Genomic DNA, 27,631 nt, shown 5'->3' on the forward strand with positions numbered 1-27,631 from the left:
ATGGCAAATAACTAGAGACACCCAAAACTGGTAGTTATTCTAAAATTACAGACCAATATCCCTTCTTCCAGCCATATGAATACTGCTGCATGAATGCTTGAAAAAAAATCTGTTTGCTCTGCTGTCTTACCTAAGCAGTGTCATAAGAGTGTTTGTGCATGACATCAAACTTGCTGCTTGCTTAGCCCTGTTTAGATAAGCAGTTTTCATTTTCCTCACCAGAAGCAACGCTTCATATAACAGGCTGACTGAGATTGGTTTCTTATGTGCATTACTGTTGAGATGAGCCGTAACGCAGTTCTTGTATTCTCGCAGCTGGAGGGGGGTGTGGGTGCTTAAGAAAGTATGTAACTAAAAATAGATTCTCGTCTAACAGGAGCACATAAACATTTGTGATAAATATTTGGGGTCAAACTGTGTCTGACTCCGTTGGTGTAGTTCTAGTGCAGGTCTCTGATGCAGTAACTGAAATGCCCTGTCCCCTGGGTCATGCTGTGTTGCTCGGAGGGGCTGAGACTGCCCCAAACACTCTGACAGTGCGGAGAGTTTGTCCTTTCTAATGCTCTTTGTTTTCCACTTTTGTTCGCAGCAGTATACAGTTCTCTAAGTGGATGGGTGCTCTGTTTTCTTTGACCGAAGGGTAACGTTCAAATGCAAAAGCTGGATGCCGCAGATCAAGACCTGCGTTAAAACAAACACAAAGTCTGAAGATCTTGTTGTAAAACGGCTTGTTTTATATATTCAATGTTAATCAAGTTATATTGTATCTTTTTTGATTCTTTTGGTAACACTGTCTTCATACTTATAAATGTGCTTTTATTATCCTTCCTATACCTTTTTATACAGAAACTGATGGTGCACTGTTTGGACTAGTCATTGTGATGGGTTTAAGGAGTTAATCGTATATCTGCTAGGTTATTCTGAACAGTTTCGTGATTAATGCTAAAAGATTTTGTGGCCTGTTTACAGTAAACGTATGTGTGTTTGCACAGTATCATAACTTTCACTTGCCTTTTTAAGTCGTTGTGTATCGTATCAGTTTTTCATAACTTTCTCTGTGCTTTGGTTACTTTTAAAGCTTCATCTCTGGTGATTTTTATCTGTGTGGTGTATGAGAAAATGTACGACACACTGATGATTCACCAGTGATGCAAAGAAGCTGACTTTTTTGAATCATCGTGCCTTAACATACCATAAACACTATGCATGCCAACAGCTTCTCTGGATGCCTCTGAAGATTTGTCTTCAGGTCTCAACTATTGATTGCAAGAATTTTCATCACAGGCATTTTTATCTGTCAGCTGACTGGTGGCATGTACTGAATTTTTTATATACCATAACACTAATTTTCATTCAAGTTTTGTAATAAATTGTACCAATTGGAAAATGTTGAATTTTGGGGTGGTTTTTGTTGTTGGTTGGATTTTGGCGTTTTCGAGCTGATCTATGAAATGTTGTAATGGTGTTGTGCACAATGCTTAATTGAAGGAATTGTGATATTTACCCTGGGGAATGAAGGCGTTTTCTAGAATTCATCTTTGGTTTCATTTCCAAACCACTTTAAAAGTGTTTTACCTGGAAGTTAGGTGGCAAGACTTTGCATCCACTTTTTTCTTTCTAGAGTTCATTAGGCACCTACTGACATCTTTTAGGTGGGTAAATACCTTGGAAAATCTGATTGCACACCTTACTTTATAAATTCATGAATGTTGCTGTTTCCTTTATGTCAGTACTGAATGTATAGCTGTCTTCTGCATGCCTCTGTAGTCTTGTGTGTACTATGTATTCATAAGCGTAAATTATTTTGCAAATATGGGATTGAGACACTTTGTCCTCTGTACTAAATTGGGGTGTCTTTCATGTAATGATTAGTGCTAATTTTGCTCTCTGGCAACGAGTGTTTAATCAGGATAGGATTAACAAGCGATTTGCATCTCAGGGATGCATATTTGGCTTGTGTTTAGAGTTGAACTGCATAAAATGGACAACTACATTGTTATCTCAGTGGCTGCTATAGTGAAGCTGAAAGAAGAAATGGAGTGACAGATTTGCATTTATTCAAATTCTCTTTGGGTTTCATGAAGATTTGAATTGTAAGCATGTCTGTCAAGAGGGCTGAAGTGAGAGGTTTAACGGTAAACATTTTCTCATGAATTTTGTGCCATTATGTGCACCTTTCTTGTTGTTTTTCTTCCAGAATTCTGCATCATATTTTGCAACCTTCTTAAAAATGATATGCTGTCCATTTGTGCTTGTGAAAGTCAGGACAGCCACACCCCTCCAGAAAAACCAAGACTTCAGTTACACACTGGATTTCTTCTCTGAACAAAGGTAACATGAAAGGTTCACCTTTCAAAGCAAACTAGGACAATGGGGAAGCAGGCTTTCAGAAGCATCTAGTCTTTAATTTTATTAAAAACTGAGCTTCCCCTCCCCCTTCTCAAAGCAAGGCACCTAAAGGCACTGTCATGGTTCTTGTGTGCGGAGCCTCAGTGAACAGATTTCCACTAGCGAATACTGATAACTGATCGATAAACTGTGCCTCCTTCTGGCTCGTGAATTCAGCTGGAGCGTTTTGGCTCAAAGCCTGAGATCTATTTGAATCATAGTTGAAGAAGGGTTTGCAATACTGCTGATACCATACTTAAATGTTTTCCTTTCAATGTAGGCTTAATTTTTATGCCTTCTACCACTTCTTTGCTGTTGTCTGATGTTAATTTTCAGTTACATTTGAACGTGGTTTTCTTAAAATATTTTACAGCTTAATAAGGGAACATACTTGTTAAGCCAAGTCTTTGCTACTGTGGAGATCTCTGGAGAGAGGACTCTGGCTAGAGCCTAATTTCTGACCTTACATTTCCACTCCAGCCTGTGTTGGCAGTGCCAGGGCCATGGAGGATGAGTCTCTTTTTCTGAGTTCCACCCTGGCCGTCTCTGCACTGACGCTTTCCAGCACTGGGACAAAGTGCCCATATGTAACTATTTTAACGACTGTTCATCGGGATCGAGGTGCAGGTGACTGCAGTCCATTTGGTCTCATTAGATTTAAAACACTGTGGCAGACGATAAAACAACTCATAAAAGGCTGATTGGTTTGTTGGTGCCTTAATTGTGGTGCAGAGTCTGAAATGGTCTGTGGCACTCTAGCATTTCAAAACAATCAGGTAATTGCCAGCATATTTGTGTGGTTGCTTTGAATCAACGGCTAAAAGTGAACTCAGGATGAGTTAATGGGTTTTCAAAACATACACTTGTGGGCTTGCCAACCTCTGGTCTTGGAAGTATCTCCTTGTTTTGATATGAGGGATGTTTTGAATGAGAAGATGGAAGAAATGGCAAGATAAATACTGTGATGACTACAAGCGTTTGAAAAATGAGTACTGTGGCATCAATGTCAGTTTTGTTCCAAGGCAGGGGGGTGTCCTTGCTTGTGTGCAGCCATCACCATGCCAAGCTTATCCTGTCCTGTACTCAGAAAAGTTTCAAGTCTGATTATTTACCTGTCCTTGAAATATGGAAGATGTGACCCCTCCCTGCAGCTGTGGAAGGAGCTGGGCGTCCTGAGGATTCTCATTCCCCTCTCCTTGCTCCTTCACTGTGGGCTGAGGTTCCTGTGAGCTATTTTTAAATCATATGCTACTACTGCTTTTGGAGTGTTTAAAATTCATTTGAGTTTTCTCCTGCCTTTCCTTAAAAAGTTATACTGACAGCTTTTACCTAAAATAACTTTCTATATCACCTCTTTAAAATGGTTTAATGGAAACAGAGCACACATGCCTACTTTGCACAGTACAGTTGCAGTATGATTCAGGACTTCCCACTGCATTTTGAGATGCTAAATCTGGAAACACATTTCCTATTTATTCCATTTGTGTTTGGTTTTCTTGGTTTTTTTACAATGGTGTATTCCTTCTTCTGGGTGTTGTGTTTCTGTCCGAGCGTAGGGAGTGCTTCCTATTATAGTGTCTCAGCCCTCGGATAGCTGTATGCAGCCATGCTTCTGGGGGGAGTGGGAGAATTATTCCCCTACATTAAATGGGTCCCGGCTGTGTTTCCCAGCCGGGAGATGCCCTTGGGGTGCTCCAGCCGGTGCGTGCTGCGCTCCGTCACCCCTCCGGCCCCGGGGTCAGGCATCCCCTCTCCAGCCCCGGCTGTCAGACGGCGGGGCCGGGGCGGGCGGGAGGCGGGGCGGGCTCCCGGGATGGGCGGCCCCGGGGCGGCGGCGGCGCTGGGGCGGCCGTCGCCGCGCGCGCACACACACATACACACACACACACACACAGATACACACCCCCACGGCGCGTTGCGGGCTCCGGGAAGGCAGGGCCGCCGGCGGCACCATGAGCACCGGCATGCGGTACAAGAGCAAGCTGGTCAACCCAGGTGAGGCGGCGGGGACGCGCGGCCGCTCCGCCCCGCGGCCCGCCGCATCCCCCCCGCCTCACTCTCTCCTTTTCTCTCCCCGCCGCCGGTCCCCGCCGCGGGCATCCCGCCCTCGCCGACCCGCCCTGCAGAGGAGAAGCAGGTAGGTGGGCTCCCCCGCCGCCCTGGCCGCGGCCGAGCGCGGGGCTCTGCGCGCCGCTGCGGCAGCGGGGCGGTGTGCGCGGGGACCTGGGCACGGCGGCCGTGCGGCCCGGGCTGGCGCCACCGGGGAGACGGGCGCTTCGCCCCCTCCATCCCCCCGTGTTTTGGGTCCGGTTGCTCTTTTTTTTTTTTTTTTTTTTTCGGTGCCGTCGGGTGGGTTCGGCTGCAGAACGGCCGGCATCGGCGTTTCGCTTGGAGCAGCGCGTCTGCCATCGCCCGCCGCAGCACGCGGGCGGACCCGCACCGATCCCGGCCCCGGCCCCGGCCCCGACCGTGCCGGGGTGGCGGGTCAGCACCTCGCAGGCGGCCGGGATCTGGGCGGGAGGGAACATCTGTCTTGTTTTGCAAAGCAAATAGCTATTTGGAGATACGCCTTCGGGTTGTGGAGGGAGGGAGGGTGTGTGATGCAATCCGATGACATTGACAGGTTTTTTTGTTCGCTATTTGGTATTTGGAGGGGTTTAGGGTGTCTGGCGAGAAGAGGGATCCTCCCCTGCTGAGCTTGAATGGCTGGGTAAGGGGTTACCGGTAGAGCCCGTGTGTTCCTTAGCACCCATCATCACGATGTAGGCAATGTCTGCCGTGTGTGGCAGAGCTTTTCTGCCTCACAAAGGAGGGGACGGAGCGATGGTTAACACAGCAGGGCTGTGCCGGGGGTCCCTGCAGCGGGAAGAAGTCCGCCCATTCCCAGCCTGGCTTGCGTTTGCCTTTGGGTCCAGTCTTTCTCTGAAGCTCTAATTCCATATGCAGCAAACGCCTTACCTGCCGAGACTGGGTACTGCACAGCCTGTCTGGAGCACAGAAAAGCAAACTAGCTTTGTAGCAGCTTGGGCATTCACCTGGCCACTGCAGGAGATGGTGGTTCCCTATATAATGCAGACTTGGGTGCTGTTGAAAAGACACCTGTGCATTTTTGTGAGCTGCTGATTGCAGTGATGAGAGGAACAAAGTAAATCCAGGGGTAATAGGATAATGGGGTCATCAGCTGCATTTTCCCCAAGCTACTTAGGGTTTTGCTAGTGTTTGTATTTATTTGTGAGTATTGTTGTTAATTCTTATTTTATTTCTGGAGGGAAACAATCCAGAACATGTTCTGAAATTGTAGAAAATCCAGTGTAAGCTGTGTACTAGAGAGGAGGTTTGTGACCCCCCAAAAACGTGCTGGTTTTTAGTTCATTTGTTTTTAAATAAAGAGGGAAGCAGGTTACATATAAGGCTCCTTTCTGCTTGTTCCCCAGGGGAAGAAGCGAGGTAGAGGTCAGAGTAGGCTGTTGTAGATATTACCATAATTCCTGAAGGCCCTTCTCACACTGCATAGGCAAGAGAGGGCTGGAGCCTGTACCCCAGAGTTCCCGTCTACAGGAGCATGTGATGTTCTGCTGGGCAAACGAGGTCTGTCCTCAAAACCTGCAGGTGTGTGCGTGTGTATCCTCTTACGCTGAAAGCGTAGAATGGGTCTTGCATGACAGAGCACAGTTCATGATGAATTTGTGCCAGCCATGTTCCTTGTGGACGGTGGAGGGAAACCAAGCTGTGAATACAAATCAATCTGTTAAAATTAAAGTGAACGCACCAAACCACAAATGATCTTTATAAATAAAGATCCTTTGAAAGCAGGGATTTTCTTCCTGTACTGTCTTGTTCCGATCTGCTCACATCTGGCAGCAGGTGACAATTTAAAAAGTTTACTAAAGCTGGGATTCTTGTCTGAACCACTTTTTCAAAATTTATTGTAAAAGCTATTTTGTATAAATAGTTGGGAAATGAAGTGAGCTTCTGAGAGGGCAGTACAATAGACTGCATGTAAGTAGGGTAGCCTTCAGTAAAATTTTAATAATATTGATGATTTGCGGAGTCCGAAAAGTGGAACAATGTGGTGTCAAAGAATGTGTCTTCATCTTCCTTCATGGTGTAGCCAGGGTGCATTGTCTGGGTCCAGGGGACTCTGATATGCAGGTTGGACTCCTAATTGCTACCATTTATGAAGAGATTCCCCACATCTCTAATTTCCAAGGAATGACCTCTTAATTTGGTAATGAACTCCTGTGCCACCGAAGCCAGTGGAGGTTTGATACAGGTCTCCATGGGCAGAGCATCCAGCTTTCCAAGGGGAGGGGTTGTGGTTTAAGACCCTGGACTGGGGGGAACCGTTTTCTGGTCTGAAGCTCTATAGCAGGCTGCCTGGTGAGACCAAACTCCTCAGTCTCATTATACCTCATTTCAGCACCTCTTGAAGAAGGGTGGTTTCTCTCCTAGCAATTTATTTACCACTGGAGCGCTAAGAGGGATTCTCGTGGTGAAGCTGGGTAGGCAAATGAAGCAATGTCTAATGTCCCATGTGCAGAAGAGAAGGCCCCGTGTAAGGGAAACCTAACAATTTGTCGAAAGAGTATTGACTTGGGAACCAAACAGGGCAAGTGCAGCAGATGGACACTCTGCCAAAGCCCAAGGTGTTGCTATGGGAGGAGTAAGGGTGAAACCTCCCAAATACCTAGTTAAACTGGAGTCTCCTGGCACGCTCCTGCAGAACATGCCTCCTAGCTGGTGGTGTTGGCGTGTGTTTGGGGTGTTACCTTGCTCTGTCTCTGAAGCTGGCTCCTGCTCACTCAGGCCTGTGTCTCTAATGTTCTTTGAAGTCATTGTTTCTTTTTAAATCGGGAGGATGGGAACCTCTTCTTCCCAAGTTGATCTCTCCCCACCCCATCAACTTGCAAAGTTGTTTGGGTGTGGGAGCAGAGTCTATCTGGTGGATCCAGTTCTTTCAGTGGGTTTGAAATTACAGGGCTGTGCCTTTTGCGTTCAGCTTGGTCGTTTTTTCTACTTCAGCGTATTTTGAAGTGGTCTGCTTGTCAGTAAAAATGTATCTGGGGGGGGTACTGTGTATAGAGAAGATGCTGTGCAAAAGGTAGCGTGACTGGATAAATGGTTCCAGTGTGATTCTAGGCATTGAGAACTCCTGAATTCATTGCATTTGTGTCTCAGTTTTTGAGCATCTGGTTTTTATATCTTAAAAAATTATATTCAAACTCCTTTACTTTCTTCTTAGAAAAAAAAGAAAGAAGCAGAGATTTCCATCGTTCCTGGAACAGTAGATACTACAAGAGCAGAGATGTCTTCCATCTAAAATGGCAACTGTGCTATTATAGAGCATCATTTTAAGGTCAACCTTCAACCCTGGCCTCACCTACCAGAGGACATTAGCTGATGGAAATCCCCCAATTCCCTGTTCATGTGTGCTGAACCCCCTTCTCTGTGGACTTACAAGAAATGTGTCACCCCTGAAAAGGCTATATGCTCTGCCTAGTGCAGAGGTACCCAAGGTATTTCTAGATGATGCTCTTGACCCACGGATGACCACTCCTATGCAGGCAGCTGCTGAGGACAAAGAGCAGATTAAGAAGAGGGAGGAGTGAAGATTCCTGTGTCTTGAGATGGTTGAGAACGACCTTAATGTGACCCTCGATTTCTGTGTAGAGATCTATGTGGTAAAATTGATTAACTGAGTTTTGTGAAATACATGATGAAAAGTATCATGTGAGTGACAGGTTCCCTTGTACAATTGTACAACGAAGACTAGGTCTTTACAGAATCCCCTCAAAGTCTGTGCTGGAGCAGCTTGGAGGATTCGTACCTGTGTTATTGCCATCTTTCATTTAACTGTTTTCCTTAAATTAACAGTTCTTGTAATCTTGTGACTAGGGAAAAAGTCGTCTTCCTTGTGCCTGTGCTTGTGCAGAAAAGCATGGAACCTGGAAGGCAAACAGTACCACTGAGTTTCTTTTTTAATTTTCTCAGAGTTAAACCATTTATTTTATAGTCGTGATTCTTTTGAGTCATTGGGAGTGGCAATAAGGATCTGTGTTCCTGTGCTGTCTCTCGTGCTCTGTATCAATTCAGACAGGGTGGTTGTGGTGAGGGTTTTTTTGCCAGGAGAAAGCAAAATTATGTTTGCAGCTGGCGAGTGGGATATTTCACCACAGCTGGATAGTCTCTCACTGTGTCATAGATCGCCCTGGGTGAGGCTGTTTCTCTTTGACTCCCCATGTTAATGTCTCTTCCAACCTCTGTGTTTTCCAACCCTGGTCTTGCATCCTGGCTACCAACATCCGCCTGCCAGAAAGGGAGTAGCAGATTAGTCACAGAATCTGGAGGTAAACGCTGGAAACACTCTTCAAGCAGCCGATCTCTGCTTGTTTTTCTGATGTCCCAGTGTATCTTGGCCAGACGTAGCATAGGAGTGGAAGCTTTTGCTTCTCTGTGAAAAGCCTTGTGTGGTTCGTTAATTTTTTTTGGCCCATTTCAAAGGACAACGTTAGTCCCTTGCCCTCCGAACTGGGCAAAGGCTCAGTGCTCAGAACAGCGTGTCAGGAGCTGGGTGGGACTGCAGCAGGTCAAGAGGTTCAGCCCTGCCTGTCCTTCTGCTGTGCATCTGTCTAAACAGTCCTACTGCAGGAGGCCCCTGTGTCACACAGATGGGCTGTTCTGGGCTGGGGAGGGAAGTCCATCCTGGTCACTTTGACTTCTTTTGGTTTTTTTTTTTCCTTCTTTGTCTGCTTGGCTTCTTGGAAAAGGAGGTCAGCACATGGACTACATGGTGAAAGAGAACTGCTGGAGAGCTGGGCACAGAATCTGCCGCCTGCTGCTGCTGATGCATCTCTTCAATTATTTATGCTCTAAATGGATAAAACGGTCATTAGTGCAGGGCAGGGGAGAGGTTCAGCCCTCTCAGTGCGAGCAGCAATCTGCAGTTTATGAAAAGGAGAAGTAAGTGTTTCCTGTACAGGGATTTTTGTCCCTTGCATTTCCATGAACTGCTCAGCTACTCGGGTGCGAGTCCAAAATTCTGCTGCTCTTGTGTGAATTGCACAGGGCTGTTTCGGGCACTTCAGCCAAATGTGTAAGTGTGACAAGATGTTGCGGCCTGATCCTTGCTGATGCTAACAAGGGAGCAACAACCTTCACTTTAACCCTAAGCGATGCTTGTGACGCTTGCCTAGCTGCTGGGTCTCAGCCTGCTGGGGCATTACAAAAGGCAGCTCACAACTGCAGAGGTGAAAACGTTGCTGCCATCTGAATGAAGGAGAAACCCACTCCTGGGATGCTTTCAGTCTCCAAAGTCAAGGAGTCTCTTGCAGCCTCTTAACGCTCTCAAAAATGATCTTCACACTGATGCCATTCTTCATTTGATTGTTCCGGCAGTAAATGTAAGGGGGTTATGACAGTTCCCTGCAAAAGTTGAGGAAAGGCAAGTCTAGGGAGAGAAACAGCTGATGGAGTTCAATGTCTTCTAGAGCCTGTACTGCCCACCCTCAGCTTCAGTCTAAGTTACTATTCATTAACTACCCAATAAAATGGACATCTTGGAAATCCAGGGGAGATTCCACGTTCAGCCAGCTGATTGCTCGCTGTGCCAGGCCAGGTTGGGTTCCTGCTGCCTTTCTTTAGAGCTTTGCCAAATTAGTTTTAAATATTGAGTCCAAGGGGTTTCCCTAGCAGTCTGGGGACACTCCACTGCCTGCAGTGGTGGCTCCTATAACCATGCTGCAGCTACTGCCCACAGGTGCTGAAACCATGCCTGTGGAGCTCTGCTTCTTTAATACTTCCAGTACTTCTTGCTGTGGTATCTCTTGGCTAAGCCAAGAGAGTTTCTCTCCTGTTGTTTCTCTTCCAGTTCAAGTGGCTTATGTGTTACTTTTTCCTGGATAGCAGAGCATGAACTGGAGGGCACCTTCTTTGCTTACCCGCACAGCTTTCTTGCCTAACCAGTACTAAGACTTTGTCCCCTTCTTGCCCAAGGCAGAGATTTCCCTGAAACAGTGAAACCACACAGAATAATCCTTTAATACTCATGAAAGAAATATGTGGCATCTCTAATACATTGTGTGACTTCAGATTTTTGTGAAGCGTATGCAAGTTGTTTCACAGCATACTGGGATAATTCCCACATGGGCTGGATTTTGTCTGTGTGTGCATGTGCGTGTGTATGTCTACAGTGTGGTTAGCCTCGAAGCGCAGGAAAAAATGTTTGTCTGCTGTTACGCATTCCTTTTCTCCCAGAGAATTGTCCCTGGAGCTGTGAAGAGGTTTGCAGTCATCGTGTTCCCACAAGGGTGTTCAGGAGCTGGATTTGTGTGTGGTGCATCAGAAAAGCTGGGATCACATCCCAGAACATGGGCTCCTCATCAGCTTGTGTGCTGCTGTTCATCCATCACTTGGTATCCCAGAAACGTCGTTAAAAATTAATAGTGGAAGGTGGCACTGCGTGTGCCCAGAGGAAGGGTTTGTATGTGCATTGCTGCCATAGGGGCTGGGCTGCAGAAAGCGAGAGAGATTTTCTGTCCTTCCTGACTCCATTAAGAGTCCTTTCTGCTTTGAGGGCTGAATGAGTTAATATTCTTAATTCCTTCTCTCTTGTGTGAGTGTACTTCCAGTGCATTAATTGGAATCTATTATGGCTTGCTAACGTTCGGCTCTAGACTGTGGTGCCTTCCCTTGCTCGATCGCTCCCAGCCCCTACCCGTGTGGCTGGTACACCCAGCAGTGTCACAGCAGCCACGTGCTGGAGGTGGCTGGGAGGAGACCGTTCTGGAGGGCTGCAGGGACTGGGTTGCTGATGAGCAAAGCTTGGCGAAGTGTTGGCCAAGAGCTGAAGAGGAACTGAAACCCTGCACAAGCATCTGCAGGGGTGTAATGTCAAGGGGCGGAGGAGAATTGTTTTGTTTCAGGCTTTAGTACAACTGTCCACTCCTGAAGTCAAAAGAAAAAAAAAAAAAAAAAAAGAGAAGTTGAGGCTGAAGTTCAGCTGTAGAAGAGGGGTGTAGCTATCTTGTGCAGGACAGCACAGTGCAGGGATACTTGAGGCAGCAGAGACCTCTCCGGGTGCAGCCTTCAGATTGTATGGCCCTGGTGCCATGCGATGGCAGCAAGGGCTACCGGAGGCTCAGGGCTAACACTCAGAAGTGCAGCGTGCTGGAGGGTCTTGGGCTGTGGTTCACGCTAGCTCAGCACTCTGCGGGGTGTGAACCAGTGTACCTGTAAGTTGGTCAGAGGTGGGAAGCCCTTAATAGAAATTAACTCAATTTTTTCACTCAGCTGAATGAAAAATTTTTTCACTTGGTCTGATTTTCTGCACAGTGGCACGAGCTGACAGCAGTAACAGCTGGTGCGGTGCCAGGACCAAAGTGCTCACCCTGAAGTTAGCTGATGGGGAGACAGGGGGAGCGCGGTGGCTGACCTGTCCCTTTGTGCCATTGCAGAGGCTGCGAGACTGCTTGGAGCCAAGGAGCAGCAGAGCTGAGGTCCTTCACTTGCCAGCTTTGTTCAGCTCAGCTCAGCTCTTTGCTCTTCCTGGGAACTTTGGGAGTGCCCTGTTTGTTTTGAATCTTGTTATCAAGTGTGTCCAGGGTGTGCATATGGAGCGGGGATGGCCTGTCTCTGCCTGGCCCCACCCGGGGCGGCGGGTGCCGTTCTCCCGGAATGACTCCTGGCAGGGGAACCGGGACCGGGGAGCACAGGCTGAGCAAATAAACCACAGCATCATGAGCGCTAGCTCCTGGAGACTGGCCATGGGGAGTGAGCCCGTCCCACTGACCTCCGGACATTCTCAGTGCAGAAGCAAGGGAGGGGGGAAAAAAGATCCATTCAATTAGCCTGTGGGAAAAGAGGCTCCAAGGTCTTAACGTCTTCCTTCTGCTTTCTGTGAGGCAAAGCCCGTGGCGGTACGGATGTGGTCTGGGCTCTAGTGACCATGTTTCGTTTTTCCTTGCAGACCCCTGGTCCTTGGAGCTGTGTGAGTGCGCATGGGAGTGCAGGCCAGGCCTTTTACTGCTTTAGTTTATATTGCAATTATTTTTAAGATCACTTCCCAGGCAAGTCACTTCGCTTTCAGCCTTTTGTAATGTCTCCTGGCTATTTCGTCAGTGTGGGAACTATTCTAATCCTGCCTGCCTCACTGAGCTCATTCTTGCTGTGATACGTACACACATGAAATCTCTTTAGATCCAGCAGTCTTACGTCCACTTTTATTTTCGAATAAATTATATACTACATTAATTATATATTCAGGTGAAATATGAGTCACAAAGGCATCTGCTATCTGCCTGTCCTACCTACATTGTCCCCTTGGCTGTGCCTGCTTTTTAGTTTAAAGCTCTCCTGAGTCTCTGCATTGGGTATTAAGTGATGTGAAGTCCTGGAAATGTAGATAAGCAGTATTGGAAATGTCCATCTGGAGCAATGGTAATTTCCCTCTGCCCAAGGCCTGCCATAAAAAATGTCAGGGAGGTTTATGGCTTTTAGGATTCTATAGATTCTGAGAGGTTCCTGCTCCTCGGAGGAGTTGGTGCCAGCTGGGATCCGACAGTAATGGAAGAAGCATCACGGCCTTCAGCAGCTGGTGTTTGCTGGTGTTTTGTAGGCAGTGGGCTGAATCAAGGCAGTGGGGGTTAAACTCCAAGTGATGCAGCTGGCCTGCAGCAATCCTTGCTGCTGTGATTGCACAGTGCCAGCTGAGCAGGAGTGTGTCATCAGGACAGAAGAGAGATGCTGTCTGAGGTGACCTCTCGTCTCCTGGCGGCTGCGCTCACAGTCCTGACTCTGTGTAGATGGTTTCTGCAACACAGCCGGAGCAGTACTCTGGAGCCCTTAGCTGGAGCATGGGCTCATGTCTTCTCCCAAGATTAAAACCTTTGCTTTTTGTCTGCTTACTTTACAGAGCCCTACTCCCCTTGAAAGGAGCCCTTGGCAGAGCATGTATTTATGAGGGAAGTGGATATCAGAGAGGACAGTTATTTAACAGGTCTTGGTGCTTTTTCCAGGCAGTTAGTCCAGGCACATGCTTGGGAAGGACTCCAGGTCCACTGAGCAGCCGACTGCTCTGGATCTGCTCTAGTCTGCCGGCAGCCCTGGGGCTGACACTTCAGAAGCTCAGACTGGGCCTGCAGAGGCGAGCAAGTTAGAGGTCATATTGATCTGTTTGGGATCCTGCTAACCATCACCGTGCAGCAGGAGTGTGTTCTCTTGTCACTTGGATGAGCCGCATCTGCCCTGCCCCACCACACTCAGCTCACACCAGGTTCATGGCATTTGACTTCACAGCAATTTAAATAAACCAGAAGTGACTGGATGGAGCCCAGCGTTCCTCTTCTTCAGTGCCTGCTCTGTTCAGCCTGCTGGTCCTCAAACAGAAAGGCTGCATGCCATCTCATAGCTGTGTGATGGCATTATTTTCAGCGGCTCTCATGAATGTCAGTGAAAGCCTTTCTGTTTGAGGTGGTAGGGCTGCTCCTCGGCAGCTGCTCGGAGGCTCCGGCCAGTGCCAGGCGTTTTGGTGCAGGGTTTGAATGGCCAGTGTCATCTGAACATCTCCCTGCTCCTCCCGTGGCTGCACTGTCATGGGCAGGTGTCAGTCAAAAGCAGAATTGTTCTCTTGGTAAACAAGTGATGGTGTTATTGGAGCTGCCCTTCCTGTAGCAGCAGCGCAGTGTGTGCATGGGATTGCTAACGAGGGATATCATGGGGCTTGTTAGTCTGAAAGCTTAATGAACCATCTTATGTTTCTTTTCAAAGTGTGTGGATGCTTCTTCACGGGTGCTGGTCCTATGCTGCGTCCTGCACTTCGGCATGTTTGGTACTGACATGTGTCCCTGTGAGATAGAGCTCACGACACAGATCTGTTTTGGAGGACTCAGATCCCACCTATTGTGACATTAATAACAGTGGACGTCCAGGAGATGTCTGGGTGAGACCCCTGCTCTCGCATCCTCAGACACCCTGCGTATGCCTGAGGGCTGAGCTAATTTGTAGCTTCGGTGAATCCATGTGTATTGGGCACCCAGAGCTTGTCCCCTAGGGGTTTAGGGCTTTCCCTTCATGACAAATAACTATTTTTCTTTCTTATTTAAAAAGAAATGTTAGGACATCCACCCACCTCTTGGCTGGCATCCTGCAGTAATAGGCCAGCATGTGTTTTCTCCAGTGGAGGAAAGCAGGTCTTGCTTCGTATTCGTAAGGCAATGGTTTACAAATGAGCCTGAAAAAAAACCCAAATTAATCTACCCACTTACAGCAAAATTGCATCAGGAAAGAATCAGATCAAAATTTCTTAAAGCTGAGCCGTGAATTTGGTCTGACACTGATTTGATCATGTACAGTGGGAACAGTCTGTTCGAGAGGTGTGTAGGTGAGGGAGCGTGTTCCCTTTGTGCACGTAAAATCAGACCTCCTCCGTCCTTGCCCTGTCCCTTGGCGCTGGAGGTCAGAAATCCTCACGTTACAGATTTTTCTTTCCCTTCTTATCCCCTTGAGGCTGGAGATAAGAAGGGAAAGAACTTGACTTTGTGCAGTCTGAGGGCATGTGAGGCTGCTGCGAGCCACAGGGACAGCCGTGTCGGGCAGAACCACCTCTCTGGGTTAAACTGGGGTTTTGGGGTTGAGGACGCCGAGTCTGACGAGCCTGGCCAGTGTGGTGTGACATCTAGCATGGCTGTGAGGTGATGGCATGTTTCTGACAGGCCTGTGAGGGGCAGTGGATGAGATCTCACAGCAAAATGTGACCAGAGAATAAATGCCAGAAAATAAACCCCTAGAGAACGCTGTTTGGCCTTACAAGTCAGAGCCCAGGCTGGGAGCCCAAGAAAATCACTCCCCATTCTGCATGTGACATTAGTTCTGGGATTTGCTTGGAGGTGGTTAGCCTTGGATTCTTAAAAAATATAAAGGTTTGATTTCATGCTGTGCTGCAGGTCCCAAGAGCTGTACGTGGGTATCTAATCTGATTTTGCACCCCATTCTCGCTAAAGAGTGACAGGTGACCCTTGGCCTGCTGTGGCTGGCACTTGAGCTGACATTGTATGGGGGTGCTGGCCATCATTAGCCAGCTGACTGAGCTGAGCGTTCCTTGTCCCGCCCCGCTCTTCACTCTTACCTATGTGGCTGTTTCCATTTCCTTTGGGTTGCCTCGTAGGAAAGCACAATCTAGCAAATGCAGTTTTTCCACTCCATTGCTTGCAAGTTCTTTCTAACATTGGGTATTGCTGTGCCTTGTGTGTCCGACAACCACAGCCTTTACAGTCAAATGACTTTCTGCCTTGTCGAATATCTTCTTTAGTCCAGTTTAATTTTTCTGACTTCCAGAAATCCATTATAATCATTTCAAAGGTGACATTTTCATGAACTCTGCTCTTCCAGTGCCTGCTGTGTTAACATCTCCCACCTTGTGTCTCCCGCACTTTACTATTCTTGTTATTTTCAGGTGGAGCCCAGAAAGAAAGTGGTGAAATCAGCAACACTGCTAAAAAATCCACAAGAGCGAGGACTTTACAATTATCTGTTCCTTCAGATCAGAACTGTATTAATGAGTCGCTGTTAACAGTTTTGCTAGAGGGCAAGTAGATATTATATTGATGGCTCTGATTGGATAAACTTTATAGTGGAAATGAAAACTGAAATAGTAGCAAGACCAGTGTCACAGCAACGTTATCTGCAAAGAACAGATGTTATCAAGAACCCAGTTTGTTCTGTGTGATTGCCTGTGTCCCTGATGCAGTGACATTAGTTATTCAGCTTGGGGCACTAACCTTTTGTGATTGCTTTCTCACTCAGTTTTTGAGGGGAGAGGAATTGTTACCTTGAGGTAGAAAGGTTTTTAGGAGGAGTGGGGCAATATGATTCAGAATGTGTGCCCTTTCATGACCCTCTGCAAGATTTAGGGCTTCATTCTCTTGTCTCTTGCAATCCGGTTGGATGCTAAGGTTTGTTCCTAAGGCTGTGATTTTTGATGAGGAAAGTGGAAAAATGCCCCTCTCAAACCTGGTAAAAAATACCATCCCTGAGATTTTGTCAGGACAATACCAGTATTCCAGGTCTGTCCTGGTCAAACTGGGTTGTCTGGTCTGGCCACAGTATTTTATACTGAATTATTACTGGTGAAGTTTGCCAAAATGGCAGAGTTGGGTTGTAAACCCCCACGCCTTTGGATGATCATAAGAGCAACTCTGATGTTCTTGTTCCTAGTGCTAAGCTCCCTGGGGCCTCGTGGCATGGTGGCAGGGTTATTGGGTGTTTGCATGGTGGTGGTGTCTGTGAAGCCCTCTCCTGGGCTCAGCCCTGCAGTTTCACGTTGTGCCAGCCCAGAACTGCCGGCCATCCCTGCCCCAAATTAAGTGATCCCGCTTGCAGTGCCTCTGAGATTGTCGGCATATTCTGGATCAACCAAGAAGCTGACACATTCCTCTGGTCTGAGTTGGTGGTGTGGAGATGAAAGACAATAGGATGAAACATCAGCTTTTCCACAAAGGCCATTGTACAATCTAGTTATTTTAAAGGCAATTTTTTTAGGCAATCTGCAATAATACAAACCAAGGGCCAGCTTTCTTTAAATACAAATGAAAGTGCCCAAGTCCTTTGAAACTGAGAGGAGCTAGGCACCTCCTCTGTTTTTGTAAATTTGGCTCTGGCGAGCAGCCTTGCCACTGTTCTCCCCCTGCCATGGCTGTAGCTGATTTCAGTTGCTGTGTAGCGAGAGCTCTCGCCATCTCCCATGAGCAGGCTGCTGTGGAGAAATTTACACACCTGGTGCCAGGCTTACAGTTGCCTTTCATGTGCTGTGGTCCACAGATTAGGTCCAGGAAAGGGGTTGGCGAAAGAAAATAACTGGGAAAATACTGCAGGAGGTAGGTTCCTGGCTGCTCTGAATGGCCCTTTTCATCTTTGTCTCAAAAAAATCAGTAAGAGCTGTAGCTCTGTGAAAATGGCTTTGAAAGGATCACGGCCGTGCTCAGGAGTGATAGATCTAGCTAACATTTTAGTTTCTTTAGTGGAACCAAAACTTTTACAATGCTACTTCTTTTTTAGGGACTTACTTTGGCTGGGATGCTCCATTGTGGATTCGTGTTCTTAACATCTCATCCCACCTCATTTCTTTTGAAAATTGTCCTCTTTATCCTTCTCCAAACTCTTCCTTAAACCCCTCCTGCACGTATTTGGCAGCAGCTAGCTAGTGGGTAGTCACTGTTTATCACCCTAGCTGTGCTGCTTTCCGACTGATCTGTGCGCCTGTTAGTTTTCTTGTTTGCTTCTGATTGCAAGTCCTTTGGGGTTGGGATTGCCATAGTGCTCCGGTTCAGCACTCTGCACTTGGGAATGTGCTCTCAGGGAGCGTGTAGCTGAATCCAGTCCGCTCCCTGGATGACAAACCCAGGCTGAAGAGGCAGGCAGTGCTTTACCCTGAGGCTGGATGCTTCTGCATCCCATGTGCCTGTCTCTGCTTCACCTAGACTCGTCACAGCATGAAAAACTCATGCAGGCTTTGCTGTCGCACATCTCTTCTTACCTTTTGCAGTGTTGATGATTGGGGCCATTCTTGCCTGGTTGAACTCCTCCTGTGCCCTGCTCTTTCTGAATGTGCCAATGACAGCAAGGGTGGCAGGGCAGAGAATTTGAGAGAAGTGCAATGAAGCGGCTCTTTGCTATAGCAAGAACATCTGTATTGACTAAGCTCCCTGCAGTTTGGGAGTGGGTGCTTTCACCTTTAAAATCCAACTCTAAGGCTCTTGCATAAACAGTGAAATAGGATCTGCTCCCTGGGGAACAGTTTATATAGTTAAATCTAAGTATTACTGGAAAAGAAAAATACAACCTTTGTCATTGTTAACTCTGCCAGGGCACTGGTGTCCTTATGTCTGTGGAATTCCTTTGCATAGGGGAAGCCTGGTTTTCCTGGGAAGAGTTTTTATTCTTGAATTTGGTTACTTTCGATTGCTCTTAATGTACTAATCTGTTCACAGCATCTCTTCTGTATCCTCAGATTGTGCTGTCCAGAATATTCAACAGTCCCTGAGCGGACCTTTCCAGTCTATAGTTTCGGAAAATAGGGTGTGGTTTTGTATGTTTACCTGTATCTTCTCTGTGAGTTCCTTAATAGAGTACAGTGTGATTCTTAGTAAGCTGCCCTGAGTGAAGCCTTTGCTTTCAGTCTGAATGGCTTTTACCTGTATATTGAGTGATTTAAAAAAAAAAAAAAAAAAAAAAAAAACAAAACAACAAAACGAAACAACAAAAAACAAACCCAGAAAAACAACATCATCTATGAAGACTCTGTTGGAGCCTTAGTGCCTGCCTGCTCTCACTTGCAGGATTATTCATGTACAGCTGTTTGTGGACAAAATGGCTGTCCACTCCTGCACACAGGGAGCGGGGGAGTACTGGAAAACCTTATAGCAAGCAGGAATTTCCTACAAGCAATGCTGGTGGGGTTTTTTGGGACAGAGAACCTGGCTCAGAGCTCTCCAGGGTGTCTGGGTGCAGGGTGAAGAGCACAACCCTTCCCCAACGCCTTCCAGCCGGGGATCCTCAAGGGCTTGGCAGCCATTGCTGGCCCAGCCAGGGCAGGCGTGGGTGTTCGTAGCGATGATCTCCCCACTGCTGTTTTAGAGGTGGCAGAACTGAAACCCAGGACATAACATCTCTGCATTTCTGTCTGGAGGCTGTGATTTTTAGGGATATGTAGCAGCCACTTAAAGGAGTGGCTCTGCTCCTCTGTGAGTCAATCACACCACAACTGAAGCTTCCTAGAGGTGTTTGAGCCTCAGGAGTCCCCTTTGCCCGAATGTTCAACTTCAGACTTGTTCCTTCCTTGCAGTGGTGCTTCTCAGGGCAGTGGGGTGTGAGGCATGCCCTGTTCAGCTCATTGCTGTTCGAGCTTTCCTGTTGGGAGCTAGCAGGCACTGCCTTGTAGGAGGTCTGTGGCTCTACATCTCCCCGACAAGGCAACCTGTCTGTTAGACATTTCCTTCCCCACTGGGTCCTTACTATGTTGGTGCCTTCTGTTGGCATTTTACCAAGTTACAGGTGGAGGCCAGAACTGGCAGAAAGAAGCTAGTGGGAATTCAGCCAGGTGGGAACAGCCTGCTGCTTCCTCTACCAAAATGTGTCAATCCTGCAGCATATTTATTCCTTGTCCGTGCTAAAGAGGCACCACCTGTGCAGCCCAGGTCTCTGTGCCTGCAGCTAGGATTTAAGAGCGGTTCCTTTCTCTGGTGCCCACTGCTCCTAGAAGGGCTGAAGCCCACAAGGAAGAAAGCTTTTGTTTTCATTGTGGGTTTGGCTGGTTGGTATCTAGGGCTGGCCTCTGAACAGAGGCTGGGGAGCAAAGTGCTCTCTGGGAGAAGCAGTCATGCTGTACTTCTCCCGCTGTTCAGCCCCAGGGGTGTCGTATGATCCAGAGAAACTAGCACAGGATTGGCAACACACGTGGTCCTGAGTTCCAGGTTTTCATTTGCTTGTAGGAAGTCCTAGAAATACGTGGCATGTGATCCATAGCTGCGCACACAAGCACATTCTGCCCCTTGCTTCTCTACCGTTGCGTTTGCAATAGCTCCCATTACCCCACGGTACTGAGAAGGTATCACACCCAGGGTTGCTTTGGCCAGTTGCTGCTGTGGCTCACATGAGGCTAAGGCCAGGCACATGGGCTGCAGTTGGATTGGGCCCAAACGGTGTATTTGCTGACAAAATGGCCCCATCCAATGGCTGCCATTGCACTGAGACTGGGAATTCTGGAAGAGACCTGCAGAACCTCAGAGCTTTCCTGTGTAGAGCAATATCTGGGGTGTGGGGAAAACAACATGACCATGTAGGAGGGAACAGTGTGACAGTGATATGTCTTGTCTGTTACTGCTTGAGGCACTGTTGGATACTGCGGTCAGTTTAGTGCTTCCAAGAATGAGACACTGATTCATCTGTGGTCAATGTGTTTTTAAAATGATGCCACTAAACTGTCAGTCTGGTTTCTCCTGGCCAAGTGTGGTCATTGCAAGGCTCTTTTCCTCAGGACTTCCCTGTGCTGGTGACTTGAATTTCCATCCTCCTTGCGCAGCCTGGTTCCTCAGGCGTTAAGTACTGCCTGATCCAGGTGGGAGAATCCTGCTGCCACGTTGGCCAGTGTGGCCACCTGGGCAGTGGAGAATGGGGCTGTGCTGGAGAGGCTACAGGGTTGTGGCGTTGGTGCTCGGTGCTGTGTCAATAAGATCAGTTGCCTTTCTAACACCACATGTGTGAGAAGGATTTGGGCTGCTGCAGTGCAGGCATTTGGAGTCCATCAGTTGGAGCTGGGTAGAAGGTGGAGTGGTGTGGCTGAGCTCGTCTGACAGCACCAAGCTGTGACTTGTCCCCACTGCTCTGCTTGGGCTGGAGCTGGGGAGCTGGGGGTCGAGCGTAGTCCCGTGCAGCTTGTGCCATACCCCACTATTAACTCCAAGCAGCTCCTGCCAGGTTTGTTCTTGCAGGCGAAGGAGGGAGGGTGGAGGGTTCGGATGGCAGCTGATGAGGAGGCAGAGATTAATGAAGTGTTGAGCTCTTAATGGGGAACATGCTCCGTTGATTTGGGTTTCACTCCCCACCCATCCCACTCTTTTTAAATCTGTGGCACAGTCTTGAGAGCAGCTTGAGAACGGAAGTGATTTCAGACTGGAGGTGACCTCATCTGTCTCCAGCTCTGAGGTGGAGCAGCATTTGGAGCCGCAGCCACAGCTTACGCCGCTCTTTGAACCACGCAGGCGAGGGGCTGAGGCTGCGGGGAGAGCCCTGCGCTTCCTACTCAGCGGAGTGCTCTTGGCACGTACGGGGCAGGATCTGGCCCCGAGACCTCCTGCAGTCTGCCAGCCCCCTGAGTGTGGGTATTGGTAAGATGCAGCTCCAGCCCCAATTATCAGGATTTAAGGCTGCTTGGAGATGTCTGAGCTGTTGTGCTGCGCTTTCTGACAGCTGTGACCTCTGCAGGGAGGGGGCAGGGGGTGTGATGTGGTCCCTTTTGTGCTGGTGGAGGAGCAGCACCAGTGTTGGGAACCAGCCTGGTGTGTCTGCTCGAGGAAGGGGTGTACCTAGGTGCCGTCTGTGGCACAGTGCTCCCCAGCCCCACCACAGGCGCAGTGCCCCACTGCAGGGATGTGCAAGTGGGGTGGGAAGTGAGGATGGCTGTGGGGTTTTTATCTTTCTGCTCTCATCTTTCTACATGTTAGAGTGGGGGAGAAGTAGGAAGGAGAAGAAGACAGAGCAGAGTCAAAAAAACACAGCTGGACAAGAGGCCTTTCTGGAAATGGCACATATCGGAGCAGTTTCTTGATGAAAAGTTCAGGCCTGTCCTGGAAGGTCCCAAGCTGTGCCCAGCTGGATCGGTCAGTGCGATTGTGTGTTGGTGCAGGAAGGTGCTGAAGGTGTGTGCATGGATGGAAGAGTCCATGCTGGAATCTTTGTATCTGAGGGCCCTGTGGATCAGTGGAAAAGGGGATCCGAGCCCTCCCAGAGTCTTTGCTTTCTAGGAGTGGAGATGTCAGTGGGAGTGCTGAGGATCCAGACCGTGGGGTGAGAGCCAGCTAGGGTGTCAGCTCCAGGTCCCAGACAGTGGTGGGAAGCTCGGGAGAGCACAGGCAGATGCTGCTTGCTGAAATTACCAATTCTTGGCATGGCAAAGGGCTCTTCTTCCTCCTGCCTTGTTGTCTGCTACTCTGAGGTGGCCAAGATTTTCTCTTGCACAGTTGGAGCCTGGAGTCCTTAAACTCTGCCGGTGCCCAACAAGCCCAGCTCTATCCTGGCTGCTGGAGCTGGTCTGCCCAGCACAGCTCTGGACTTCAGAAAATGACTGTGTGCTCCAGTAAGGAAAGCTTCCAAGCGCTGTCTCGCAAGCCATGTGGGGGAGTCCAGCCACTTCCCCTTAAGCCCAGTTGTCTTCTGGCTTGAGCTCAAGCTGAAGAGATGCTGGGCTGTGGCGGGCTATGGGTGGGGAAAATACAAGCAGTCTTTTCTCATGTCCGTGTGGCTGTGGAGGAAACTCCCTGTAGCTGGGTAGACAGTAGTGGCAGGGGATAAGTTCACTGGAGGAATTCACAGAGACTGGAAACAGATCCCATCATGACTGTGTCACGGTGAGGGCAGGAGTTTACAGTCCCATTTTCCTCCTTCCTGCCTCAGAGTTGTCTCCATGCCTGTCTGTGATGGAACAATCTGAAAGTGCATGGACAAGCAAGGATTTTGCACAAAAATGTCCCTTTTGTACCCTCTGCTCAGCATCCCACAGCTGTGCCCATGACACTGGAGCGTAGTGGCAGGTGTCTGTGGCCGGCTGGGTGACAGAGGAGCTCTGCAATGTCTGTGAGAAGGGGTGTGGGTCAGCAGAGCCCCAAGGGAGGCTTGTGCTGCTGCCAGTGGTGCCAGTGCTCACTGCTTGGCAGGGCTCAGGACCTTGGCAGTCCCCTGCCATCTGCGGCCTCCTGTGTGTGAGCCCCAGCAGCATCCCAGAAAGGGGCCATTGAGCCCCGAGCCCTGCCTGTTGCCGGAGTCAGGAGGGCACAATAAAGAAGATGTGTCCAGGCGGCAGCCTGGAATGGGCTCGTGTGTCAGGAACAAATGAGCCTTTGTACCAGGCGCTGCCTTCAGCGGGAGGTTTGTCAGCTCTGGAACTGGGATGCTAACGTGGGGCTCTGTGCCCAGCTCCGCTGTGCTGCTCAGGCCTCCTCCCTGTTTCAGGGCTAACCCTCAGCCTGGTGGCAGGGTCGCTGGTTCTTCCGTCGCTGTGGGAGGTCTTTGCAGCAGGTCCTGCTTGCCCGAGCATGGCTTTGCCCTGAGTAGCTGCAGGAGGCAGGACTCTCCTGGCCTCCCAAGCCCCGGTGTTCAGCAGCCTGCCTGCTCTCTGCCATGTGTGTGGCCTGAAGCTGTGTGTGTACAGGCTGTGTGTGTTCCCTGCGATGTATAAAGTCCTCGGGAGTGGCCTCAGGGTGACTGGGACAGGGCTGTAGTGGACCAGGATGGCAATGTCACTATATCTGGGGCTTTGAGGAGAAGTATCTCTTGGGAAGAGTTGAGCAGAGCAGGGCTGATTGCCAATATGCGACAGCAAAGCAAAGTCAGACTGGAGAAGAAGTGAGGAAGCTCCTATGCTTGGGCTGTTACACTAGATACACTCGTTACAGGAGGATACACATTAGAGAAAGCTGTCTTTTCTGGCTGTTGAGAATGGACTTGAGGTCTGTCTCCTGGGGTTCCTCTCCCCTGGCCGCTCTCCCGTCTCTGGTTGCAGCAGCGGTGCGGAGCTGAGCATGGCTGTGCCTGCAGAAGGTGCCTGCTGGGTGATCCAGAGCACACTCTCTAGAGTGGTGTGGTTAGTGGTGGGCTATAGGAAACCACAGATGGGCTGAGAAGTTGGTGATGGGATTGGGGCAGTAAGATAAGGTCATGTTGGGAAGGATCCTGTCTGTGAAGCTGTGTAGGATGCTCTGAGCTTTTGATTTTGTGGCAGTTTTGTCCAGCTGGTTGCTGCTATGCAGTATCACAGTGTGCTACTGCTGCTGCATTTTGTTTATAGTATGTCCTGATATTTTATCCTTTCTCACCTAAGAGCACTGTTCTCCAGGAAAACTCAGTTCAGCTTGCTCCAAGCAAGGCTATGAAGATGTTTTTGGGAAAGAAAGGAGAACTTAAGGCATGTTCTGCCACTCTCATGGTTGCGAATGCACCACAGGCACGAGCTCTTCCAAAGGGAGGAATTGCCAAGGGGAATTGCAGGGCCTTGGGGGCAGGCTGAGAGGAGCATAATGTCTCTTCTGGCTCTGAAAAACACTGTGTGTGCTCAGAGAGGAAGCAGCAACCACAGGAAGAGGGTAGTTGCCGAAATCAAATTGCCAAGAATTAAGCAATCTGTTTCAAAGCATGAAACCTCCCGTTGAGCAAGAGGACTGTTTTCCCTCCCAAGGCAGGTGTGACTGGTAAAACGAGGCAGCAGCGTCCTCCTGCAGTTCAGCTGCCAGACAGGGCCCATACTTTCTTAGCCCTCTCCACACAGGGGGTCCCCAGTTTTTCTCCCTTTCCTCCTCCTCCTACTGTTTTCAGAAGCTGCCTAGACACTGCCATGCTTCACGCTGCTGTTATCTCCACTATCTGCTCTGTGCTTTTGTGCTGGCTGGGACTACGCAGGTACTGCTTGCTTGTTTTGCCCCTTTTTGGGGCAGGTGGGTACGTGGTTGCCCCAAACAGTGCATACATAAAAATGAATACATGAAAAAGGAGTCTAGGTAAAGATGGCACGGTATAATCTCTGCAGGACCCTGATATAGAAAGAAAGAGGGCCTGGTAGCTGTTAATTTTGGGATCCTGGCTTATCAGTGGCACATTCTTTTTGACTTTGTAGAGAGCAGACCAAGAGATGTGGGAACAGCTTAGTCAACCCCTCCTCTGCTGCGGTGCCACACAGAGCAGTAAGCCGGTGCAGTTGTACTGTCTGCTGGGAGCAAGTGCTCTGTGCCTGCAGGGTGGATGTATGATGGAGCTTGATAGCAAATCCAAAGTGGGAGGGCTGCCGTGCCTCCCAGGTGTGTACTCTGTACAGAAGGGAGGTAGTAGGTCATTCAGGGTGAATTCAGACTGTGTCTGTCCCAACCGGCTGGCTGTTCAGTCCCTGTGTGCTCAGGAGGGCAAAGTCTGTCTGAAGTCCTTTGCTCTGCAGCCGCTCCCGTGAGCCAGCACGTAAGTGGAAACAGATGGCGTCATCTCAGCGGTTAGTAGGAATCTCTCACTGCTGCAAAACTGCTAATGAAGTTTGGGGCTGGACCGAAGCAGACTGGCACTGCTGCACTGACGGGACATGCTGGCTTGAGGCTCTGTGCTGGGGCACCTGTTATCGCCTCTGTTGCAGAGCACTGTGATTGCTGAGCCGACCTCCCAGCCTGGCGAGCTGTGGTGTTTCCTGCAGCAGCCTCAGACAGGGTGTTCCTCTGGGTGCCACAGAGCCCTCTGTCCGTGGCCATCAGTCTTGGTAAATAATTCATAGGGGCATCCTTACTGTGATTTCCAGACCTTGCATATCACATGTGCATTATGGAAGGACATGGGTAGCTTCCTAGCATCCAGCACAATCTCCGCTAAGACTCTGAACCAGATACTTTTCCATCCAAGAGGGTCTTTTGCTCGGTTTCACTACAAACTCAGACTAACTATTCTCCATTTTTTCCATACTGGTTAGCATCTCTGATAAGGAGAAGCAGCACTCAGCAGTTACTGACTGTTACTCTTAAGCTTGGAAGAAACTTTGTTTAAATTCCCTTTGACAGACAGCAAAATTTGATTCAGATTTTCAGTGACTTGAAATTTTCTCCCGTCATCACAGCACGTAACAAAATGTGAATCTTCAGTCACGCTGCAGGGCACAGACAGGTGGTGAGCCTGGAGCAACCAGGCTTGGTGTTTGCTGAAGCAAGTGGGGGGGAGAAGGGGAGAGAAAGGTGTTGGAGAGCATCCCTTGATTCCCTTTTCGATTATTCTGACAGCATCCTCCGCATCCATAGCCTGAGTGTCTGCGCTGGCAGGGTTCAAGGAGCCGGTGTGAATGCTGGATGGCTGCACCGCCACAGGGAACTCGGGAACAGTCCTGGTCCCCAGCCTCTCTCCATTAGCCCGAGCTGTACAAGCCTTGGGCTGTAAAAAATTTTGACAGTCTTCAAAGTGTGAGACTAGCAGAGCCATTGTTTCCTTGTAGCCCTTTTCTTTTCTTCTTCTTTCATGCAACAAGCTGCCTGGCTTTGTGTCTGCCTGGCCAGTCCCACTGCTGCATCGGTGGCCCACAACACAGCTGAGCTGGGGACCTCTTGGGGTCAACCAGGGCTGTGATGCCCTTCGGGAGCACCGCGCCACGCTGCCGCTGTGCAGCAACAGCTCTGATCCGGCACAGTCACTGGCCTGCACCGTGTGCCAGGCCCTGGGAAGCCTGGCCAGGCTGCAAATGGTGGAAGAGGCACCGACCGCTCAATGGCTGCAGTGTCTCGGGCCTCGTGGCCTGCGAGCCTGCCAGCGTCACAGCTGGGTAGTGCTCCATCCAGCACTTGATGGGTAGCCAGCAACAGGCTGGCACGGATCTGGGGGAAAGAGAGTCAGCAGCAAGCTCCTGAAATCTTCCAAAAGTCTTTTCAAAGCCTTCTCCATGGGGCAGGCAGCAGTTTGCTTTTTGAAGCCAGGCAGAGAGTAGAAATTCCCCAGCCTAGGCAGCAACACAGAGCTGCTGGGAGTCGCGATGGTTTGCGTTGGAGGGCTGTGAGACCCACAGTGTCCTGCACGGGCTCAGGACATTGCCCGTGGAGAACACAGTATGTTACAGGGTGCAAGAGGTCAGAATTGACAGATCTTCTCTAAAACTCTCAGTCTGTACATCTGCCGTGAGGGGTGGATCTGGGGAGGGAGCAGTAAATTCCAGCAGGACAACTCCTCGTCTGCTGTCCTCTGTCAGGTGGAGATGGTGTGCCTGTGCATCTCTGCAGGTCCTGGGGATGCTTTTGCAACCGTCAGGGCTCCAAGTACCAGTACCGCTTCCCAGAAAGTCGCTGCTTGGTGGCAGGGGAGAAGGACAGACATCCTGCATGCTCAGTGAGGGTCTCTGTGGGTGCTTCATCAGGGCACACGCTCCTGTGAAAGACAGCTCTGTGTGGATTTACCCCAATTTCATGATTGCTCCATCTCTTCCTCAGGTTTCCTGCAGGAGAGTGTTTTTTCTGAGAGCATCTCACGCCATTGCTGATAATCAGGTGTACTTTTTTAGGCTCTACCCAAAAGGAGTGGTTTGCACCACTGCTCATAAATTGAGGTGTGCTGCAACCCCAGTGGAGCTGATTGCTTCCAATTGCCAATAATATCTCACTCATTTTAATTACATGCATCTTCTGTGTCACTCGGGAGAAGGGGCAGGTGTGGGAGGGACGGCTGTGTTTGCCAGATGCTTCTGCAATGAAATACTCCAACTGACGTGCAGTTCACTCTGCTGTTTTTATTGACCCAAGAGCAGCATCCAGGGGAAGGAAGGGAGCAGAATTTCCCTCTGACTAATGCTGCTGGATCATGCAGGGCTGCGGGGGAACTGCCAGCCAGAAAAACCATCAGGAGAAAAAAGGAAATAGAATCTAATTACCCATCTGCAAATACAGACGCTAGTCCCGACGCAGGGCCCAGCCCTGGGCAGGCTGATGTGTGCAGCAAGGTTTGCGCAGATTGGTCACGTGGTGGGTCTGGGAAAGGG

The 27,631-nt window shown here is 49.1% G+C and overlaps 2 protein-coding genes across 4 annotated transcripts in view; both read left to right on the forward strand.

Moving 5' to 3' along the window:
- Positions 1-8,236, forward strand: part of LOC309678412 (septin-2) — a 46,341-nt gene extending 38,105 nt beyond the window's left edge. For 2 of the 3 annotated variants that reach the window (XM_082491435.1, XM_082491436.1), the window contains exon 13: positions 590-1,811. The gene's annotated coding sequence lies outside the window, so the exon portion shown is untranslated. Of the gene's footprint in view, positions 1-589; positions 1,812-7,630 lie in introns of those variants that run through there. The other variant, XM_082491437.1, reaches the window with a different exon arrangement.
- SEPTIN5 (septin 5) overlaps positions 4,341-27,631 on the forward strand; it is a gene marked incomplete at its 5' end in the record, with an annotated part of 44,364 nt that continues 21,073 nt past the window's right edge. The window contains one exon of the mRNA XM_082491438.1: positions 4,341-4,394. Within this exon, the coding sequence (XP_082347564.1) occupies positions 4,341-4,394 (54 nt within the window). The remainder of the gene's footprint in view (positions 4,395-27,631) is intronic.

This window comes from Vanellus vanellus (assembly GCF_965231255.1).
Source record: "Vanellus vanellus genome assembly, chromosome: 16".
In the NCBI taxonomy this organism is placed as follows: Eukaryota; Metazoa; Chordata; class Aves; order Charadriiformes; family Charadriidae; genus Vanellus; species Vanellus vanellus.